Genomic DNA, 24721 nt, shown 5'->3' with positions numbered 1-24721 from the left:
CTCCTAACATCAAATTATTCTGGCTGTAATTTGTTTTTTTTTTACAACTCTTACTTTTTCATTTATTTTTCTTTCTCTGTTTGATACAGATTAGTAATGTAATTCTGTTTTACATTTTATCTGAAGAATTAAAAACATGTTTAGCATGCCCTGGTTATTGAAAACACATTTGTTTATGTAGTATTACCACACAGTTACAGTGTTCACAGTTACAGTTAAACTCAACCAAACACATCATACACGGACACAAATGGACATATGCTGATGGCGCTTCTTGTTTCTTTGATACAAATAATTCTAAGGCATAGGTCCTCACAGCAGAAGCTGTACTTGTTCAGCGCACAGCTGGCAGATGCACATTACGAACACTACAGAGTGTTTCAGATGCAAAGAGATCAGCATTATGAAAGTCTCCCAGACATCAGTGGCCCTCGTTTGGAAAGAAAGAAATTCCCACAGGTCAACAATGAAACTTTCAGTACTATGTGATTTAAATTTCCCACTCCTTGTTGCAGAGATCCAAAATATTCCTATAGGGACCTGCAGCAGTTAGCTGGCAAATACATTTTGGCCAATAAAGGGAGACAATTTCTTTCCAGGGAACTCCTGTGCATTGTAAGGTTGCAGTACAGGACACAGGGCTGAATGGAGCATGGGGTGTACACAGGGTTATAGGGATATTGAAATGACCTTTTCACACTCGCACTATAGAACAGGGTGTAGACCCCACCTTGTGTCTTGTGCTTTCCAGGATAAATACAATATCAGTTTGATCTGTATCTTTATTTTTTTTTGGTGGGGGGGGAGCAGCACATCACCAGTTTTTCACCCTCGGATACTTACAACGAAGAAATCTGTCAGCTGGAGTTACAGTACCTCACAGCTTTTCTTTTTCACCGTGAACCTCAGAGACGGTTCCTCCAGCAATTCTTAACGGAAATTACATGCACCGGCCGGTATGAATTATAGGCATGTGTGTCTAGAAATTATTTTTACATAAAATGGACAAGAATGATTTATTAGATTCCAGGAATCTTGAAACTTCCAATGTGACCCCGTACATACAGGTGGTAAGGGTTCATTAAACATGTGCTATCAAACAGGAACTGGTGTTGATTTAAGTTTTGTACTTGACCTTGACTTAACTTCAGTCATCTGTGGGATACCTTTCAGTTTTTCAGATTGTCTTCACGTCATGTGTTTTACCACTGTTCTGTATGGTGCTTCAGAGCAGCCAGACCATCTGTGCTGCACCATGAGTCCTAAGATGACTAGGGATTTGCTTTTAAAACATCTTTATAGAGAGGCTGATGTGATATAGAGCAAAAGGGAAGCCGTGTGACCTATCTCCGAATCATGTACTTTCACCATCCATCATGTTACAGGTTGCATGGATGTCTTAAATTGTCAGACCTATGAGGAACCTAAAAATTGATATCACATGTTTTCGTACTGTATTTGCGACAAGCTTCTCTTCCTCTGAACAACCAATGTCGAAACTGTCAGAGGTTTCAGGTTTAATGCCAAATTCCATGTTTAATTTTCAAACCTTTCCAACGGTAATACTGCAGCTTTCGTGAACACCAGCACACCTCTAGAGTGAGTTTCTGAAAAGCCATGCATTTAATATCCATGTGGTTACAGCACTGACAGCTTTGCTGATATACAGCCACAACACTCTAGTTAGGGGGCCTTTGGGGCCGTTAAAAGACGAAGTATCCAGTGTTTTTTACATGGAAGCTCTCCAATTACTTGAAACATGAAGGCTTTTACTAAAATGATTTGCATCTTTGTGAGCGCAGTGTTTTAAATTAAGCATGCCTAATAAAACTTTTTTAAAGTGTATTTAATTGTAACTTGTGCAGGTTATAAAATAATTCATTTAATAGCTCTGGAAAATGTGATGAATCCTAGCACCTTTCTAGATGGCAAAAAACAATCAGGAGGAGAAATTCAGCTCTTTGTAATTATTTTTGCTTTCTTTTTTCTTTCTTTAACTGATGTTTTGTTCGCTCATACCCACCTCCAAAGCTGTCCTGTGAATTATCCTTTGCTCCTCCAGCTGATCTGCTGCATTGTCTTCTCATCCATCATGAACAACATGAGGAATATCTGAGATGCTCCGTGCTTTCTTTCAGATGTCTCTCTCCTTTGAAGCATTAGGGTATGGATTAGGCAGAATAAACAATGTGATTATTAGATTATTCTTCACCACACTGTTTTCTTTTTGAGGAGAGACATGGAAATGAGGAAAGTGAATTGTCCACATCTGAGAGGTAGATCTTAAGAAAGTGGGAATAAGGAATAGGATTTCAGATTTAAACTTAGGTTTTAAATTTAGGAACCAGTTCGAAGAATCTATAGTAAATGATGCCTGTGCTAAACACAACATGTAACTTCCATGATCATTCCCAGACGTGGTGTTTTCGGATTAATTACAATAGCGTACCTCCTTGTAAAGGGCAGTGAGCAGTGTTTCCCTCTTAAAAAAAAACATTTCCCTCTTACTGTAGGGATGTTTCTATCATTATTAACCAGCATCATTTTAAATTTTGGATCCTTATTCCAGAGGTAACCAGGGCACCTTCTGTGTTGAATTTACATGATCTCTCAGTAGTTGTGTAGGTTTTTTCCAAGTCAAGTTTCTTCCCGCTTTCCAGAGGTGTGTTGGCTCAGTTAATTGGTCTTTCAAAATTGTTTAATTTGTGTGTGCATGTGCTCGGGGAATGAGTGGTGTCTCGTTCAGCGTGTAGTCCCCCCTATCCCCGCTATGTGCTCTATGCTTACAGGATAGGCTTCAGCTTGTCACAGATCTTACCAGAAATAAATGGATTTCCAATAAAGGATGGACTAAAGAAACAGGTTGAAGGAATTATCTGTAGCAGCCTGTTCAGAGTTCTGTGGCCTAGTGACAGTTTAAATTAATAATGATTTACTTCTGCAATAAAAATTAGTCCTTTTAAAGCAGGCGTTGAATTAGTACACCGGTGCACAGCGTGGGGCAAATATAATGGAGTGGATAATCAAAATGATGCCCTTTTCTTGGCCTTCGGAAGAGATCTGTCATCACTATCACCCAGGTCAGTCTGGATAATAACATGGAGAAAAGAGTTTCTGGAGTCCAGGACAGCTGGGGACCCTGTTATTAATGTATTAATTAGGAGCCTGGAAGTAGTTTCAGTTTCAATGAAGCATGGGTTATTTTATCAATCAGTTGTAATTTAACCTTGCTTTTGCCTTTCATTGTCCATTTATTCTGAAAATGCTAGACTGACAACATCATAGATGATTTTTTCCTACAGAAAAAAACATGGTCTTGATACTTACAAAGTAAGTGTAAAAGGGTTCGGATAAAGCTACGTGGGTGGCATTAATAGTATCAGGATTGTGCATTGTATGAATTTTCTCAAAACAGCAATATTTTAAAATAAGACTCAGACATTTCTTTTCTTACCAACAGCGGCAAGAAACAAAAGCAAATATTTGTGTGACCAAGCAGATGAATAAGGAGGTGATTGATCTTTGTATGTCCTGAAGGACGGGAGAAGGGGAAAAGGGAGTTATGTCTGTAGCTCCCAGGATGAAGATTTGTTTTGGTGTGACCCTTGAAAATTGCTCTCGAGGTTAGGAAAACTCCTTTAAAGATAGAGCGAAACAATCTGTGTTCTCTGGTGTAAGCAGTGTTGGAGTAATTGGGTGACAGCTTGATACCACCTTCTACCAGTGTGTTAGTATCTGTTGTCAATCTTCCAAAAGTGTTTATTAGTTCTCAGCACATACTTCTCCATTCCTTGCCCATATTAGTTAAAAAGCGTTGCCCCTGACATATTTAGGCCCCACATTGATAAAATAATGTATACAGTATTCTTTTAAACAACTTTCTGTTTGCATCCACTGTCCTTTGCTTAAAGGAAATATTTTGTTGTTTCTATACATAATATATATGCAGTGCAAGTAGCTTTATTAACATTTATTAGCTTGCCTATGTCAGATAATTTTCTGTTGGAAGGGAATACCAAATTGCTTTCATAAATGCACTTTTAAAGTGCACGTGCTGTCTTTTGGAATTCCTTATTTCAGTTCTAGTCATAATGAACTTCAGTGAAATAACATGGGAGGTGTTGGGAGATGAAATGATATTCAATTTAGGCAGCTGAGCTGTTTGATTAATGGTACGATTAAGCTCCAGAATCCACATCCAGCAATCTACGCTAGACACAATTAATTGTATAAACTGGGCGAATCCAGATGTTTTATTCAGATAATTGTACCAAAAACATTGTACCAAATTCCAGAGGTATAAGGCTTTCTTACTTAGGGGTGATGTTTATTTTTGGAGCAAAGTTTTTACAGTAGGAACTAAAAGCATGGAAAAAGCAACACATTCTGAAGGGGCAAACAGAGAAACCTTTTTAATTGAAAGGACATCTTGCATAAGCACACATGAACAACCCTCATCCATTCTCATTAGATTCTAAACTTAGGTAATTTTTAAACTGTTTTGTAATTCTGAAAATATTGTGCATGTACAGTAGAAGGCGTAATTTACCATTAAGAGGAAGAAACGTAGCTGCATTCTTTGCTGTTGGAGTAAAAAATGTCAAAGAAAACGAGAGGCCAAACTAAACAATATTGTATGCAAATTAAATACAGTCAAAAAGCAAAATGATGCTAATGGTAATTCACCATTTAATTTCGCATTCTTTTGAAATAATACAGTGTCATTTTGGCATGAGTAGGTCGTTATGCACTTGATTTCTGTTTTCTTTTAATAGGGGGCTACTGACAGCGTTCGTTACAGAAAACTTAACGATGATATTCTTGAAATGCCAAAATCTGACATGGATCCATGAAGCAGCACACAAAGATAGATTTTGATGAGTCTTTGGAGTCTTGCCAGTAGTTAATAGATGTTGTATTAAAGGGGGAACCCTTTCTCAGTCCACAGCAGAGCCTTGGAAAGGGGAAATGGTTGATAAATTTCTTCTTTTTCATTTCATTGCTCTTATATACACACACATGCCTCAGAGGGCCCCAGGAGTTCATTTATAACATAGCTAGTGGATTTTAAAGAAGCATATAGAAAGTCTGTATCCATCTGATTCTTAAAAGTTAGAGGCACAGAACACTTGCCAAATGCTTTCTTATTGGAAATCCTGCAAGCCATAAAATGTTTTGGTCTGCAAGTCTTTTTTTATATCAAATATACTGTAACACCCTTTACTCATAAACATATTTTTGAGTCACTGTCCTTGGACTTGATCCTTGATCTTAGCGAACTGTTACAGCAGCCGAGTAGTCACAGCTGAGTTACATTTTTGAACAGGGGCACTACTGTGTTTAGTGTTGAGAAAACGGAACGTTTGTTGCTGATTGTAAAAAGTATGCTGCATATTTTCTGTTACTTCTGTCTCGTGTGGGAATGCTTAACCACTTGGAAATACTTTTTGACCAATGAATTTTATTGTGTTGGTTTTTTTTTTCTGAAAATTGTGACAGACCTTTACCATTTTGAATAATGTGATTACATAGGCTCAGTAACAGATCATCCTCATCTCAGACAGTACTGGCAAACTCCAGCAAGATTTTAAAATGAGGCCTATACTGTTTTCCTTATTCTTTAAGTGAAAGCACTGGAAAACTGTATTACTGTATTAGCTGCTTTCCATTGAAATGAATAACACGGACTGTAAACACCTCCATTATATTTTCAGGAATTGAGCAATGGTAAAAAGAAATCATGTTTCACTACAACTCAAGAAAAATAAATAAATTGGATTCATTTGTGCCACAAGTTGTGACTTATGGTATCCTGCCAGATGGCTGCAATATAAAGGTTCCATTTAAAAGGAATAGTCATCTTTCCTAATTGACATATCACAATCATTTAACCGCACTTACAGGGGGAACTCGACCTTTTCTAATTTCTTTTTTATGTAAAAATCAGCCTTTGATGAAAGAAGAAAGCAGTGGTCAGAGCAGTGTGGTTCCTTGACAAATAAACCACACAATTGACACCAGCCATTTGCCTCATGTCTGGGGTTCTTGTTTATATGACCTGATGTGTAACACTGGTTTATTTCCCAGTGTGTTTGCAGTCTCGCAGGCTTTCCTAATGCTAAGTTCCCCAATTCTTGCTGTCAACAAAAAATTATGATTTTGTTCTGTTTCCTTTAATGCCCGTATAGGCATTCTTTTAATTATTAAGGCATGTGCATGTGTGTTTCTTTACTGTCTTGCAGCCCACTGTTGTCTCTATTATGACCCTGATGCTCCAAATTAGATAAAAAACAATAGTGTCCTGAAAGCATGCACAGTACCATACAGAGGGTATTGTGCATGTTGCATTGATTTCTGGTTGTGTCCTTGTGTTTTCTGCCAGTGGTATTGATGTGTGATTCCTCCCCCAGGCAAGAGGCGCTGCTGGCTGCAATCAGTGAAAAAGATGCAAACATTGCCTTACTGGAGCTGTCTGCGTCCAAGAAGAAAAAGACTCAGGAAGAAGTTATGGCACTGAAACGTGAAAAAGACAGGCTGGTACACCAGCTGAAACAGCAGGTAAGCCTGGCCCCAGGACTCAGCCATGTTTTCTTTCCACCCCAAGCCATTAAAATCTCTATATCTATAAATTGATAATTTGGATCTCCAGGAAAGGCTTGTCTGCCAAGAGACCATGGACGTAATTTAACCACAACGTAAAAATACAGATGGCCAACGTGGTATTGAATGGTGTCTTTTCTTCTCTAGCAAAAGAGGATAATTGGTAGGAATTTCCTACTTCAACGAAGATCGTTTTCTACTGGCAACATTGCGCATTAACTATTAGGGCTGTTTGTCTTCTGCAAGCAAATGGTTATAATCATCCTTTTTTCTGAAAGGACCATATTTGCTTGAGAAGACAAATGGAATTGCTAATTGGTATTTACCAGTGGGATAATGACCCTTGAACCTAGAGGGTCTGAGGCATCTTGTCAGATTGAATAGTTATTGTTGTATATATACCAAAGTTATTACTATATATACATATATGTATAACTTTCTGATTTATGCTCATGGTGCTGATATAAACAAATCACTGTTTAGTTAAGAGTGTATAACCTGGAAAATCTCAACCAGCTAACAGTAAGTTGCAGAAGTTTGTGTCTCGTTCTTTAAAGATTGTCCAATTTCATTGACTTCTTCATTTGTCCCCAGCATTTTTTGTCTCCGGATTTCACATAATTAGTGTTACTGTCTAAGCATTTACCAACATATTCTGACTATAGAAATTCACTTTTTGATTAATTGATCATTCATCACTGTCTGCAGTACCATTGAGTGGCTCTGTGATAAAAGCTTGTTACTGAGCGTGTAGATTTGTCACTGCTGATAAAGTGATTTGAAATGTCAAATGTCAAGCCTGGTACAAATCAAGAGAGAAAAACCCAGAAAGGAACCAATATTCTTCATGTATCAAGAGAGCAACGTGTAGGTGTCATCGTTATATTGGAGAAGCACCTCCAGGATAACCTCCGGCTGTGGAGCCAAGTTCGCGTTGGCAATGAGTCAAGGTCTAGTGTAGAATGTGACATAGATGTGGAGAATGATAAGCAGGTTGTTGTGTACAACAGACCAGTTGAGTCTTTTGGGGAAGTCCAACTGCAGTAGTTTCAGTTGGTACAGAGCTCCACTTGTCATGACTGATGGCAGCCTGAAGCACATCTGGATCATATTCTGATGTGACACCATATCAGCAGGACAACAATGTCCTCATGTTGGTTGGCTAAGATTGGCTTTCTCATGAGATATGAATGTGGCTGTTGTACCCTACTGACTAGACCTTAACCCCATTGAACAATGTGGGAATTACATGTGGCATCTAGGGCTCAGAGACCAGGGAATAGGGCACATGCATGTCCTGGCTATTAGAAACTGATGAGACAGTATCCCACAAAACAGCATCTGCAGCCTGCAGCAGAACATGCACTGCAGACGGACATATTGGCCGACTATGGCCATACCAAGTGGCAGCCTGTGACTTTAACAGTAGATCCCCCTGCTGATCACAGCTGTTGCTGATAAATGTTAAATTCATAACGAATGTAAATGTCTACATTCATATTTGTAAATATGTCATAATATATTATGATGTAGTGCAGTACGGTGACACAGTGTTAGCATTGGGGTCCTGGGATCAATTCCATACCAAGGGTGCTATCTGTGTGGAGTTTGTATGTTCTTCCTGTGTTCGTGTGGATTTCCCCAGGATTTCTGAAAGCAGTACAAACATATACATTACTGGTATCTTACTTGGATCCTGGGTATAAATTGGGCCTGGTGTGAGCGTGTTCATGTCTGTGTCTTCCCTGTGATGAACTGGTGTCCTGCCCAGGGTGTGCCCTGCCTTGTGCCCTTTTCTTGTCAGGATAGACCTAGGCTCCCCTTCCACTGTGAATTGGATAAGGCTGTTAGAAAATGGATGAATGGATATTATTATGTACAGTACATTAGAAAAGTAATATGTATCAGTTCTAATTTGGTATGATCATATTTAAAGAAGTTGTGCCTCAATTCCCGTCAGGCCCGTTGGTCTCTTTTCTTTTCTCGATTTAATTTTGTGATCACCTATACGCCTGGCTCGAAGAATGGGAGGGCTGATGCTCTCTCTCGGCTCCATGATCCCCCGGATCTGGACTACACACCGGAACCAATCATTTCATCTAACAGAATCCTCGGGGCGATCCACTGCTCTATTGAAGACCAGATCAGACGTGCCCTCAAGGGAGCTATAGTTCCTTTGTGCTGCCCCCCGGATAAGCTTTTTGTACCGGACAACTTGCGTTCGGCTGTCCTGCAATGGGGGCATGACTCTCGGTTTGCAGACGCACTCTGGACCTACTCACCAGAGATTTCTGGTGGCCTTCCATGCGATCAGATGCTGCAGAGTACGTCCGAGCTTGCCCAGTCTGTGCCAGGATCAAGACTCCGCGTGCCAAGAAGACCGGTCTCCTTCACCCTCTTCCGATCCCACACCGCCCTTGGTCCCACATAGCTGTGGACTTCATTACGGACCTTCCTAGCAGTCAAGGTCATACGGTAATCTTGGTGATCTCTGATCGTTTTTCCAAGGCAGCCCATTTCGTCCCCCTCCCAGCACTGCCCACAGCCCAGGAACTGGCGTCACTGTTTGTGCAACAGGTCGTTAGGATACATGGGTTGCCCAACGATGTGGTCTCAGACAGGGGACCTCAATTTGTCTCGGCCTTTTGGAAGGCGTTCTGCCAAGCTTTAGGGACCCATGTATCTCTGACTTCGGGTTATCATCCTGAGGCCAATGGTCAGGTGGAACGGACCAACCAAAGCCTCCTTACCTTTTTGAGAGCCTTCACCTCCAACTCGCAGGATGACTGGTCATCGCTACTTCCCTGGGCAGAGTATGCCCATAATTCTCTTACCTCCTCCTCCACAGGTCTCTCTCCCTTTCTCTGTTCACTAGGTTATCAACCCACTCTCATTCCTGCCACCCCTCCGGACACGGCTGTGCCATCGGTGCGTCAATATATTTCCAAGCTGCGCAGGACCTGGAGAATGGCGAGGAGAGCTCTCACCAAGTCAACCCAGCGCCAGGCCAAATTCGCAAACCGACACCGCAGACCAGCCCCCCGTTTTCGCAGAGGGCAGTTTGTTTGGCTATCAACAAGGAACCTACCTCTACACCTGCCTTCCAAGAAGCTCGGGCCTAGGTATATCGGCCCCTTCAGGATACTCTCCCGGATCACCCCAGTTACCTTCCGTCTTGCACTTCCCCCCACCCTTAAAATCCACCCGTCTTTCCACGTCTCCCTCCTGAAACCCTTCTACCGCTCACCTCTTGCGGCTCCCCAACGTCGCCCGCCACCCCCGCGTCGCATTCTGGGGCACCAGGCATATACAGTCCACAAGATCCTCGACTCTAGATGGAACCGCGGTACCCTTCAGTATCTGGTTGACTGGTAGGGTTATGGCCCTGAAGAAAGATCTTGGGTTCCGGAGAGGGATATTTTGGACCCTACGCTAATCGGAGACTTCCACAGGGACTATCCCGATCGGCCGTCTCGGGCGTCGGGAGCCGCCCGTGAAGGGGGGGGTACTGTCACGACCACCAGGCTGTCAAGACCTACTCGTAAGCGAGCTAATCAGTCCCAGCAGCGGGTGATTATTAACAAACGCCGCCGCACGAGTTAAACCACCTGCGCACACTCACTGTGCGGTGCGCACTGCTATTTATACCATCTTCACCTGCTTCCCACTGCTCGGTATTGAGTCTACTCCTTGAGAGCTCTACCTGGCGTTTTTCCCCGTACCTCGTTTATTTTGGATTTTGGATTACCCTTCTGCCTTTTCGACTTTGCACCTCGCCTCTCGCCTCGGACTGTTTGCTACCGGAGAACTTCCTGGATTACGATTTGCCTTTCGCCTTTTGACTACGACCTTGCCTCTCGTTTTGGTTTGTTCGCCTGCCTCATCTATTACCCGTGCCTGCGTCTGCACAGGATCCTTGTATCTTCCCACCAGGGATTCCTAACAAGTTGTTTTTGTTGTGTTATGTAGTAATTATATAAATTTAGAGCTTAAGAAAGTTCTAGGCTTGCTCTATTCTGTTTCATGGGTGTCATTTTGCTTCTATTTTGTGTAATAACATTGTAATTAGCATATGTAATTACATGATATGATATTTCACATATAGAATACGCTGAGATAAATACAGTGTTTTTACACATAAAATGTATCCAAAATGTTACATTTATTTGAATCTTTCTGTTCTCTATGCAATAAATATCATATAGGATTTAAATACAACAGGCAGTGTGTGGGCCTGAGTGAAAATACTTTTAGCGTGACTTTGAACAATTACTAAACGGTGGAATGTTTGCACAAGCGGCTTCCTGTAGCCATTAAAAGCAAAGTGCAAAGCCATAAGGTTTGGAAAGAAGTTTACAAATTGTTGTTTAATTAAGAAAGTTCTTCATGTAGCTACACTGACCACATCAGAAGGCTGAATTGCTGAAACAGTAGGGCACCCAGAAAGATTGGCTGAGTAATGCAGACACCTTCTGACTTGTAGCTTATTCTTGGAGATACTTTATAAAGTTAGAGCAGATGCTGCTCTACAGCTTCCTGGTGTTCTCTATAAACAAGATACGGGATTATTTTTAGCAGTAAAAAAAAGGATTTTAAGGAAATCATTATTTTTTTTGTTTCAGTTTTGTGGGTCACTCTCATTGCAAGCGTTTGGTTTTTAAAGAAAGAGAGATGAGACATTACACAGATCCAGGTAGTGAGGTGTACTTTTAAGACTAAACTTCTCATACTGTATCTCTACCAGTAAAGACTCATGAAAAGAATATGTTTTGCGGGCTGTCTCTGTTTTTTTCTTTTTAAGTAGCGTTAATGAAACATTTTAGGAGTAACCACCTCCAGATGACTGATCAAAGCATAGCTCATTTTACACCACCTTGCTAAAATATTTTCAGAAAGACTGCTTCAATATTCGACTTTTATGACTACATATTGTCGCTAAGCCACCAGAGCCATTATCAGTCAATCAAGAGGTTTTTGTTTCAATTACCTTGATCCCACATAAATCCATTCTGAACCCAAGGCGGATATGAATCGCACACAATTTGTTGGGTTTTCTTAAACAGGTCTTTGGTGATAAATTTCCATTAACAACAGTGCAGAGCAGCATGTATATATGCAGTACCTTTGAAGCTGTGAGTCGTACCACAGGTACATAAAACATGCCAGCTTTTATTTTATGTCTTCTTTCTTTACAGCTCAAGCATTGTCACTTACCAGTACTACTATGCACAGCTTTGCCATTATAGAGTAGAGACTTCAATTTATAGCTGTTAAGAGGAAGTAATAAATGAAACAGAGCTAAACATGAATGTTGAAGACATGAACCAGGAAGATCTCTAAGTGTCCAATGAATGAAACGATCTGGCTGTCCAAGCGTTATTTGTTTCTCATGCTTTATCGTGCAGTGTCAATAGAACTCTGATGGACCCTATAACTTCCAGACCCTTGTGATATAGTACAGTATGTGATAACATAAAGGTAAACAATTACACAAATGCCTTTATAATCTGCAGAGCTTCTAGGGATCTTCTTGGACATCATCTGTACAAGCGAATAATACTCTTATAGAAGACAGTTTGCTTGTGGGTCATGCAATGCAGAAAGCTTGTTCAGGTTCTTTTAAGGTCATACTGTGCTTATTGCCGTTTCCTTGTAATGAGATCAATGTTTTTGCTCTTGCAATGAATAAATAGCTTGAGGAATAAGAGGTTTTTGCATTTTTATAAGGTTTTGCCCTAATGCCATATGAAAAGCCTAGACATGGTGCGTTCAGTGAACAAACACTGTGCAGAGTCCTTCCTTATAACATACCTTTATCAGTCATCTTTGTAAATTAAGTCTGACAAAAGGATTTTCAAAAATTGTGGTTTCAAAATTGGTTTGGCCCATATCCTCATGCAGCAGGAAGGATGAGTTGAATTGATTGTATTGTGGAATCTAGCTGTGTGTCCCTTTTACGGTTAACTGAAAGAGATAAATGCCTGCTTGCAGAAATCAGACTGATTTGCCCTCTTAAAACAGAAAGCCTGTACACAACTGAAAACATCACTGATACCTCCATTTCCATATGGAAATTCTGGTTTACACAGACATAATGTATACTGCTATTATATTTTTCTGATCTTTACACTCAAGATTTACCTTCATTATACACCAAGTGTTGTAATTCTGTGGTGCGTTTCTACTTGGAAAACTGTATCTTATGTTACAGAAAGCAGCCTTTATTTTGGTGCTCATTTACAGTATTATGTTGAGCTGCTGTAGTTATTGAAGATTCTGATCAATGTGAAGTAATGATTGCTGATCATTGTCTGCTGAGATTCCAGATAGTGAGTGCATTGGTACATTTTCTCTGTTGCTGGCTTTAAGGATGAATTGCCAAACTAGATTCCTTTTTTACCCAGGCTAAGATCCCTCTCCCAAAGTTTAACATATCTGATGTGGACTTGTTCGTATAATAAGAGGACATTCAGTACTGCAACATTGACAAAGGATACAGATTATATTTGACTTAAAAAAGGATACTTTTTAACTTTCAAGTTGTGTCAGTTAAGCTGGTAGTCATAACTGGCAAATTGTGGCATTTGCATATCGTACTTATACAGTATTTTTCATGTTTCTAGTAGAAATACACTATCTGTCCTGTACTTCTCTGAATATTATACAGTATATAAATGTATTTGTAGCTAAAAAATCAGTTTATTTTTTCGTAAAAAGGCCTTTCTATCACAAATAGTTTAGACAGGTTCCGCTGTGTCCCATTTATATCTCTTTATACCATAAGTCATCATACGGGACAGTGAGTTTTATTCAAGAGATCGTTGTTGCTTGGTAAAATCTGGTGTTTCACATCGTATCCTGCATTGTGTGACTCTGTTACTTTGTAAAGCAATGTAATCTTGGCAGCCACACAGAATTAGCTTTTTTTTTTTGGAAACCTGATCGTTGAGGAGCTAATAGCCTCTGGCGATAGAGGAAGTTCCCCTGCTGATGTCCCAGTTGGGTCTGTGTGGTTGCAGAAGTGTCTTTAAATAATTACTGTAAGAGAAATACATAGCTTCTTACCTTTAAATTCCCCGAAGATTTGCACGATAAGGAAAGTTATTGATGAACTTGCAAAATGGCAAAAGAGAGTGCCTTGTCTGAAATGATTTTAATTTAAGAGCTTCAGAGAATTATTTTAAGATCTATACTCAAATTAAGAACACGTTTTTCAATTATTGATTATTAAATCACTCACTGTTTATTTTTCCATCTGTTTTGTTTTTCTGATCCTACATCATGTCAAGGTCCATTTGCTAGGTACTTTAGCTAAATTATATTTCTAATCTAAACATTCTAAACGTCTCCCGAATTGTTGTTTGATGAGTTCTGTAATTTTGTTCGGTGTGAACAGGTATTTGCAATCAAGAGTCATGCTAGTCAGTTAAGTGGAAAGGACTGGAAAAAATTATTGCGCCTTTTCCATTTAAATGGATTTATAGACGTTTGCTCTTTGAAACAGCTTTATTGGAAACTCCAAAAAAAAACACAAAACCTCAAAAATGCTTTTTTTCCATAAATGGAATTCTGTATGAAACCAAACACTTGACAAATTTCCATCAGGTTAATGGTCCACATTGACATGAAAGATGTCCTGATCACATTTCCATATTTGGGCGCTTTGCAGCAGCTCTAATGAGACTTTCAGACAATTTACAATGCGAAAGTGAAGTGCTTTTCTGCCTTATCCTGCAAACCATGCTGTAGCATATGCGTGTACTCAAATCTTCTTTATGCACTTTCAACCTGATAGATACATAGAAAAAAGTCAGAGCCTGTCTCAAGTAGTTTGCGGTCACTAATAAAATTTATCGAGATTTTAACATAAAATTGTTCTGTGTGAATACTGGATAATAATGTCTTCAAAGACTGCTTGGTATTTCGTTTGTACAACTGTTTCCTTGAACATTTCCAGATGTAACAATTCATGAAGGTTAGATTTAGTTAATTTACAGATGCACCATTGTCCAAACGTTTTTCCATTTTACTGTATGCTGTTTTTTTGTTGGCAAACTCTGTATACCCAGAAACCAGAAACCTATTGGTTTTATGAACTCTGTATACTGGATGCAGATTCAATGCTATTTGTAGCAAAGTATGCTATAAGTAATTGAATATAACTGTATTCAGATTCCACAAGGTTCTCAGTAATATTGGAATGCACAGTAAAGTTACACATTACTGTGTTAAAAAAAACTAACTCCTTTGAGTTGAAGTCAAGGAACTGATTCATAAAGAAGTGCGTGTCCACTTAAATAAACGTCATTTATCCCTGTCGGTGTTAATGAGCTTCTTGGCTATGCCCCTAATTAAAATTTTAAATCATGAAGAGACCTTGGAGCCAATAAAAACACAACATTTTCTGGCTGTTTTTTGTGTTCATTACACTAATTGTCTTTTGCAGTGAAAACTATTGACAATTAATAAACAGTGTTTGTGAAGACTGTTAAATTCCTCAGGCCATCCACTATTTTTGAGTTTAACTCCTTAAAAAAGAATTGGGTGTTCTGCTGGAGCCTCTGGAAAGCTATGGATCTGTAAAGTAACCTTCCATTAAATTCCTTCTCTCGCAAAATTGACTTGTAGTACGCTTAGTGTAGAGAATAACGCCATAGAACCATTACTACATTCTAGAGGGGTCATCTGCTCTTTTCAGTGCTGTCACAACAGAATTGTGAATGCATTAATTAATGTAAATTAAACAGTAAAATGCAGTCCTTGGCACATTCCATTGTACAGCTGAATATCGAAGATATATAATATTGGTAATGTACTTATTTGCTCCAGTGCCAGTTAGGGTAGATGGCTGCCCTCTTGTTGTTAGTTGTCTGCTGACCTTCTAATTGCCCTTGTATTACGAAGCTGAGCATGCTTTCCTCCTTAGTGCTGCGTTAGCACCGAACGGCACCGTGCATTGTCTGTTGAGCTTCGCCTTCCTGCAGATGTGGCTAATTAGGAAGCCAGACAAATCGAGAGAGGAGAAGCCTGGTCAACATGTGGTCGTTTTCCGCCTTCGCTGTGTGTTGCTTTTGTGTTCCCTGTGATCCAGAGGAGCAGAAGAGAGCCTGCCATCGTAGTGCCAGTTGCTTTGTGTACATAACGTTGAGTGTTGGCCTTCAAAAGGAAGAAATGTTAGAAGTGGTTTATTTATATTCCACGACTGAATTGGATGTATGACATCATCCATTTACAGTTCTTATCCCGTGACATGGCTAATCCCTAACACCTCATTAAAAGAGACACTTTCAGTATTCCATACATCATCCTGTTTAGGTTTGGCATTCCTTTATGGAATACAGCTGAGGTACAGTAGGAAGCCCAGGGCCATCAAGTGATAAGGGAATAAGTTAAAATATAAGGCTTGGGTGGTTTGCCTTCTAGGGTAAGAATGCAATTTCTGTAGATTGTTTCCATTCTTCTTTCGATATTACTTTTTAGAATCTGAAAGGACCAGATGTACCTTGAATTGGAATGTAATCCAGTTATATTGCTCTGTAGATTTAGATGGTGTTTTGATACCTTGATGAAAATTGGCTTGAAACACCCCTCTCAGTTCCAGCACTGCTAGTTACGGTGTGCTGAGTATTGCACTCTGCTTTCTTGTGTTTTAACAGCTCTTTTCAACATTTTTATTCTAGAATCTTTTTTTACTTGTAATTTGATCTTGTTTCCCCTGCATGCCAAGATCAATCAGAGGTTATATCTTGCAAAGGACCTTAAATCTGATCACCGGTTTGTGAAGGAGCATTATTTTCTAGATCTTGGATAAGAAGCTGTTTTGATGAGATTGGCACTCACTTTCAGCAACAGCAGATTCTTGCCATATGGGAGGATTATTATGGAAAAAGTGAATTATCAAGCTTAATTTATGTTGGAAAGTTACTTGCATTCTCTAATGGACTCTTCAAATAGTTTTCCGTTCAGAAAAAAAAGAAACAATAAATAATAACATAAATAATCTTAAAGGTCAGTCTGTTACAAACCAGCTTTGAGTATTCTCCTTTTATTGTGCAGGCCATTAAATTGAAACAGACTGCTTTGTTTAGTACTTCAACAGGAAAGAATGGCTGGAAAGTTATGTTTTGTTTGAAAGAATGTCTTCCCAGTGTAAGAGAAGTATTGCAGGTGTTATAAGAGATTTGAATCGACCCAGTTGAAGGATGTGAAATTGAATTTTTCTTGACACTGGGGCTTCATACAAATTTCTTTATCCCGTACTGTGGTTACCAAGTACCACATCACACAAGTAGGTCGTTTTGAAGAGTCCTTCTTAATAAACTTGCATCATCATCATCACATCCAGAACTGTGTTCATTAGTGAGCAGGGTAATCCTTTTTCCAAATAGCTTCTGGTCCATTTGTGTTATGAAATATGATGATGGGGGAAACATTCATTGTAACCACTTTTTATTAGAATGAAGCTAAAATTCACTATCATAAACACTATGCATGTCACACAACTTTTTGTGCAAATGGCATTACAGACACACAGTTATTTGTAATGGTTCATAACAAGATAGAAGCAAATAACAAAACTCCAGGCAGACACAAGACAGATGAAATTGATTAACTAGACCTTTAAAGACTACAGAACTGACAAGGACTTTCTTCAGATACAGTAACCAGTGGCCTTGGAATGTTTATTAAAATGATATTTTGATGTATGGTTTTTATGCATGTTTTGTTATGAACAAGCTATGAACACATACAGTAGCTTGAACACTTTTAACCCCATTCATGTAAATAGTCACCAGATTTACAATTGTGTGGTGGCACAGGGGGAGAGATGGTGATGGGGCATAGAAATAAAATGTCTTCTCAGATTTTTAGCCACTCTGCAAAACATCATCAGCACCACTGCATTTGAATTCCTGGCTTTCAGGTGCTCTTTCTATTGCAATGTGTTTCTTTCCTTAATCTTTACGATTTGCATTTGTTTTGAGGATTTGAATGAGAGGGCTATATACAGTATGTCACTGGCTGCTTTGGGGTCCCCGCAGTGTAGTTCTGATTGTTTCCAATGTGAGCTGCGCAGCTCATTAGTTTGCTGTACAAACTCCTCTATGAGAGAGAAATCCACCTATGGGCTGATTTAGTACACAGTTTCCTCTTTAACTGTCATGTCACTTCGTGGAATATTAAGTTTAATAACTGCATGATTTGTTTATTACAGATAGTCATCAAGGATGTGGTGTGCTGCGAAAGTTCATATAATGCATCTGGTCTTCCTAAGTAGCTGTTTTATTTTTGTGGTTGCTTTTAAACATCACTGTGCTCAGTGCTCAGCTGTTTTCATGTGGGATAGGGGAGAAGAGGAAAGTTGCACTATGAGAAGCTCATTATCAAGTCGAGAGGTTTCGAGAGCTGTAGTTCATGTTGGGACTACATGCATGTGCTCCGTGGTTCAGGAAGACCTCAACATTTCCCAATCAATACCTTTTTTGTTCAGATTGTCAGGTTACACTTTGTCCTCCTGCTTGCTCAGACAGCCGACAGTATGTAGCATAACAGAGGTCTTTCTGTGCTTATCAATATCCCAGGGCTGTTCGTGTGTGGTAGCCTTGTGGTTTTGCAGACGATAAAAGTTCCTCAAAGCCTCCAGGAAAGAGCCACATGCAGTTCCAGTCCATAGGTTCATACCCCTTGTAGAGACTGTATTTACAGTTCTGCTCCCACGACACCACTAACTCCCAGCACCTCATTAAAAGAGACACTTTTGCCACTGCTACTTTGGAAAAAAAAATCACGCTTTAATAAATTGCAGCTGTGAGCCCAAAACTTCCCAGCACTCAATCACGCACAACCGTACTGGGCTCCTTCAACGCTACATGAAGTCACAAATAAAACAACAATCATGTGGAGTAAGTGTTTCACTCTGCCCTTCATAACATGGGTTTTGTTTTTTGAACTTTGGAGCATTTTGGATTCCACATCATAGATGTATGCAAACAAGGTGTTTTTAATATTTGCACGCATACTGGGGACATAAGTGCTGGGATTCAGCTGGGCACATGCCACGAGCTCTGTTCTGCAGTTAAAAGGAAGGAAGTGCTCTGTATTTAATGAAGCACCATGTTACCCCCTCCAAGGTCCTTTAGCCATATAAAACCATGTTTAAACAGTCTGGACATTTACTGAGCTGCTGTACTAATAGAGTTCAGAGCCAGGATTTAGTCTGGTACAACGTAGCAGTAAAAATCTATCATTCTCATTAAGTTGCACTGTTCTCCTTGAGCAAACCTCTTCTATTGATCCTCACTCGGGACTATCTCACTAAGACGCAGGTGACCTAGGATCTAAGAGACACAACGTTTTGGCTGTGGAGCCCTTTTCAGGTCATGACCTAGACCGTGACCTCGATTTGAAGAAGGCTTCACACCCAAAAGGTTGAGTCTCTTTTCTTTTCCTTTCAGCATGGAATAAACCTTTACTGTACCTGTTCCTTGTCCCTTGTTTCATGTGTGTTTGCATGCATAGTACAGTGTATTCACCATACCCAGTAAGCATTTCATTGCACTTGTGCACATGACAAAGAATCTGAAGTGAACTTTAGAAATTGTATTTTTATTTGCTACCATTCAAAGATGATTTATTGTTTTCAACAGTCCTTGCTAGCTACCCCCACCCCAGGAGTTGTCCTCAGGCCTGAACAGGGCTGTGGAAGAGGCTCTGTAGTCCCAGTGTGCTCTTGCATGCGGTGTCTCCTAGCCAATCTCTTCACATGAGGCTTGCGTCCAGACCAATCTGGCTCAAGAAGCTTTTACAAATGTTATTTTTCAAGTATATAGTGAGGTCACCGAAGAAGAGATTTTGGTTTCTTACAATAAATCAAACTTATTAAAACAGGCCATGCACAATTTAAGGTTTAGGATTATAAGGTTGTTTTTTTTTCTCAAAGTTTAGAGAAATTCCAAACATACATAATGTTAATTCTACAAGGAAGTGATTTGTAAAACTCACATCCATATTGTTAAGGAGCTTACAAAGAGTTCTATATGAAAGTTATTTAAAGAACTGAATAATAGCTTTTTGAGTCTGTGATGTATAAGGCACACACTTACAGTTGCAATTATTCTTGGAACTATATAAATAAGCTAAAGGCCACTTTGAATGTTGAGCCACTCAAAGTATATTTATATGTTAAGCATTAATGGTCATGAAAATAACAGAGAAAAATTGCTACCATTAATCTATAGTATTTATATACCCTATGATGCTTTTAGAAAACATTTGTAGTAATTTTTGCCATGGAATTAATCAAATCATGTACTTATCACCATCCAAATGAAATGAAAACTATGTTTTTTCTCAACAAAAAGTCTTTGTTGATCGCTTGATTGTTGGAATGTGCTATACAAGCATTGGTTCAAAAGAAATATTTCTCAAAATGCATACGTACAATATGTAAATATAATATATAGAAAAATCTGAACCTCAGTTTTTATGAAACTGTATTTGTAACTCTGAAAAGTAGTTTCCAAGCCTTTTTTGTGAAAGTACTGTAAGTCTACCTCTGATACTGTTATGTGTATGTTTGGGTTCTTAATATAGTGTGGTGTACAGATTTTTGAAGCTACTATACTGTACCTACTGTATGTTGAAAAATCAGTATTTCTTGCATCAGTAAAAGTCTAGATTTACAGAGGGGATGAGATACATTTCTGAAAAATGTATCAAAAGAAAAAAAGCCATAGAGTTACTGAATCTAAGGGTTCACATACTTATTGACACAAGGGTATTTACCGTTTGAGCCAGTTTGTTAAAAGTCATAATCCTGCATATGTCCTTGTGTTATGCGTTTAATCAGGCTATGTTTATCACTTATGAAGACTTTCATGGACATCTTGAATTACGTTTTGTGCTGCAGAGTTGAAGGGTTTGTTTTTCTCTCTCTTCACAGACGCAAAATCGAATGAAGCTGATGGCTGACAACTACGATGACGACCATCACCATCCTCATCATCCTCATCCTCATCACCTTCATCACCACCCCCATTCGCACCCCCATCACCACCCACACCACCGCGGCCCAGCGCGGCCCCCCCACGCCAACCACCGGCCCTCTCCTGACCAGGTGAGTACTGTCCATCTGCCGGTATTGAAGGTTTGGCAGAGGTGGTTCATTAACTGGTGCTTCTCGTACAGATTTGAACCCGTACAATTGTATTCTTCATGATTATGTGTACAAGCAGCAGGCTGCAGTAGCTCTTCAGGGTGTTCACTGCCTGTAGAAGCTGCTGTAGCTGCGGTGCGCTGTCACAGTACTCAGGTCTCATAGCTGCTTGTTAAGATTTTCTTCTCTCCTATCAGGGAAGTGTATTACAGAGAAACCTGCACTCTGCAATACTGTAAACCCTTATTACATCTGCTGATCTACTCATGTGTTTATGAGTAATTCTTGATTTGTCATCTCTGGAAAAGGGAGAACTTGTGGAAATTAAAATTTTGGGGAGATACTGTATACTGTACAGTGTGTGTCTAATATTCCTAAAACAAAATCTCTGTAATTTGATATGCTCATAATGTGTTATTGTGTAGAGACAAAATACTTTAGCTGTTTTACACTGCAGGATTTTCATGAGCAGGACATTTCAATTAATAATCCAACCGGATTAAAAAGGTAATCTCCAGATCTTTGGTGAACCGTCTGCAACACACATTCAGACACTTCCTGCCATATGCTATTCTTTTTAAATTATTATTAAATAAAATAGTAGGATTTATTTTCAAAAATAAATAGTTCTTATATTTTGTTTCAGAGAAATTCCATGAAAATATTCTAAAAGCCTTTGTTGTTACTAACCCCAAATAACATTTCCAACAACTGTGCATATACAGTAGTTATGTTGAGAACATACTGTACGAGGCACAGTGCTGTTTACGTCTGTCTCCCCTATTTGTAAGATTTCCAAAGAGGTGGACTATGGAAACTTAAACTTTTGGACTTGGCATATTTCGGAACGTTCTACGTCCTTTATTGTTGACGCCTCAGGATTATAGATTCCAAGTGTGCACAGTTACAGCTTCCCTCGAACAACAATGACTAGAATAGCAAAGGTGATATGCTGGTCTTTTCATGGACTGAAGGCCCCTTCTGATACCTCCATAGCTTGCAAGGAAACAAGGCCACACACAATGATTAGTTTTTAGACACATTCCAGGCCATAATAATTGACTCAGTAGAAAACGTCTTTAACAAGCTTATGAGTCTCTAGTATAATCCCTATCCACTGGTTGAAGCCTGTGCAAAGATTCTTTCACTGTGACTCACATTTCCCACATTCTGTAGGCTTGGTTGCTGTATAATTTTGAGTCCTGTACTTTGACATTTTTACAGTAACCCTCCTTTTAGCAACTGTCATTGCTGTGGTTCATTGGTGCAGTGTGGATGCATTACATGGCTTGTGTGGTTTTGAGGACCTTATTCACTGATGTTGGTCTTAGAATACTGTATGTAAGATATTGGATATACACCTGAAATGCCTAATGTCAACCATCAGTTTTTTTTTCCCTTAATCTAATAGGTATCAACGATTCTCCATTGTAATTCCACAACTTTTGTTATTCTCCACAACTAGTAATGCCAATGTAAAATATTTTAGCAGCTAGCCCTTAAATATTGGGGTGGGTTCATTAACTGGTATCATTTAATTATTAATTATTGGGAAGGAGCAATTGGCCTTCCCCCCCTTCAGTGAACTAGTTAATGGAACTAAAATACTCTGCAATACCTTCTTTTACTAATATTATTGGGTACTCCTTGTGCGCTCAGATCATATCACATGCAGACGTTTTCCCCCAGTGACATATGAAATGTGGTAAGTACTAAAATAAAAAAAATCACCCCAGACTGCAATGGAAAGTAAAATAAAGAAAACTAGTTAAATATGTGGCTTAACAAACACCTGACGCTCAACCACATGGGTGCTTTAAGATGTTTGAACGTGCTAAATTTCCAGGGTAATATAGCATATAAATATAACTCTTCCCTTACAGTGCATCTGGGAACATTACAGCCCTTTAATGATCGAAAACATCCCCTGTATTTCATGAAGTCTTTGCTAAATCCCCCAAACAGGCTGTGCATGTGAGAATATTTCCATAATGTTCTACAGTTTAGAAAGAAACTTGCACACAGACACACAGTGGGTAGTACTGTATGTGCCCAGTGAAGTTGTGCAGGGACAGAAATAATCAGAGCTAAGTTGAAAGAAACATATGATTTAGACGGTATGTCACCGACTTGTACAACAAAGAGGTCTATAAATTTCTGGAAAGCAAATCTAATTTCACGGCCCACTACATTTAGGAAGCTTGAGGTTTCTGTGCTGTGTGATGTCAAAGAGCAGTGCGAATGAGCATCTTTTTGATTTAAAAGATCGGATCAGTAAGCTGGTCCCTCCACACGTGGTTTCTTGGTTGCTTTCAAAGTCAGACGGAACATTTACAAGCCAGCATGCAAAAAGAAAAATAAACATAACCGACTTAACATTTCATAAAAAATAGTATGTGGCATTTTATATGGAACCTGTGGTTACACTCAGGTAATAAATAAAACTATGGCTACAAAGATTGATAGTAAAGAAATTAATCTGATCCTGAGTCATGTCATACCTAAGACACTTAAATCTCTGATAATATGTGCATGAAGCTTTAAAGGCAAAAGACTCATTTAACTGACATTTAACAGGATTATGTAAATGAGATGTGAAGTAGTCTGAGACCTGCAGTAATGATTAAAAGTCAGCCATGGATTTTAGGTGTGAGTAAGTGTGGTATGATACACATTTTAAGAAATTATACTTAACATATCTAGTTCTCTCATGCAGATACATGAAAGGGAGCTGCTGGGAGCCCAACCTGGGAGGGACTTTAGAAGAGCTTAAGTTGTCAAGTTTGTTCTTCTATCTACAGTACGTGGTGAAAGAGATAATAGTTTCGGGCTATTTTTTAAAGGAAAGAAAAAAAGCAAAATGAACTTGCATAATTTTTTTTGCTGTTACCTATTTGAATTACAGTAGAGTCACCTGAGAAACATTGCTCTCTGAGACCGAGAGGCACTGTTAACTGGTCAGTGTAAAATTCAAATCTACTGTAATTATGCATAGGATGAAAGAGGCATCTCCATGTTGAAGGAATTTTGTTTGCGGTCTTCAAGGTGTCTGAAAAGATGTTCAAAATTGCTCACTGTCTCCACATTGCACTCATGTTTACACCTGTCTCTCAGTCTCCGAGCAGCTTAAAGATATGCATCATTAAGGTTGGTTTAAAGAAGTCTTAACATTAGTGTCAGCAGATGTATGGTAATTAATTTACAGACTTGAAATATGACTACACTTGAGCCCTTTTGCAGACCTGTGTAAACCCTTTGTTTCCACATAAACCTTGGAGTGATTGCAGTTTTGTACATGTGAACAAGTAAAGATTTATTCCATGCTAAAAAGAGAAGCTGTGGAGCCTTCTTCTGGTGTCATTTCAGCGGGTGTCGTTGAAGGGTGTCAACTCACCCAAAGAAGGCTCCACAGCCAAAACATGTTTCTTTTCTTCTCTTTTCAGCATGGAATAAACCTTAAAATGTTCCTTTGCAGCCTATGCATGCTGACACAGCTAGCTACTTGAACTGTTTCTTACATTTGGCTTCTATCCATTTTTGTAGAAGAAGAAAATGAAAAATGTATTATTAATTTATATATTCTCTACATAATGTGCAATTGAAAGTCCATGAAGCCCCCTGATCTTGATACATAACAGTCTTTGAACAGTAAATATAATCCAATGCCTGTTGACAAGGATTTGAAATTCTGACTTTTTTTTACACTTATTGAATGTGTAATTTAATGTTGTGCTGAGCATGTTTTGGCCCTTAAGGAAAACCCATGTCTCTGCCAAGTATCGGAATATTTTGAAGTCTGTCTGAAGAGAAGAATTGTTTTGATAGCTGTCGTCCCGTCTCTCTGATTTGCTCTGCTGCCAAGCTGTATGCTGGGGTACTGTCATGCCAGCTGGAGGCTTATACGATCAAATTAGAACACCATGATCAGACAGGCTATATAAAAAATGGCTGACAGTGTTTGCCATC

The 24721-nt window shown here is 39.2% G+C and overlaps 1 protein-coding gene across 1 annotated transcript in view; it reads left to right on the top strand.

Annotated features, from left to right (window-relative positions):
* The window catches only part of LOC148835458 (ERC protein 2), a 303333-nt gene that overhangs the window by 214278 nt on the left and 64334 nt on the right, over nucleotides 1-24721 (top strand). Inside the window, exons 16-17 of the mRNA XM_088916570.1 lie at nucleotides 6411-6558; nucleotides 20543-20716. Coding sequence (XP_088772696.1) covers nucleotides 6411-6558; nucleotides 20543-20716 — 322 coding nt within the window. The remainder of the gene's footprint in view (nucleotides 1-6410; nucleotides 6559-20542; nucleotides 20717-24721) is intronic.

Source organism: Atractosteus spatula, chromosome 5, assembly GCF_055471065.1.
Source record: "Atractosteus spatula isolate fAtrSpa1 chromosome 5, fAtrSpa1.hap1, whole genome shotgun sequence".
Lineage (NCBI taxonomy): Eukaryota > Metazoa > Chordata > Actinopteri > Semionotiformes > Lepisosteidae > Atractosteus > Atractosteus spatula.
Note: the sequence above shows the minus strand (reverse complement) of the source record. Positions and strands in the feature narration are given on the sequence as shown.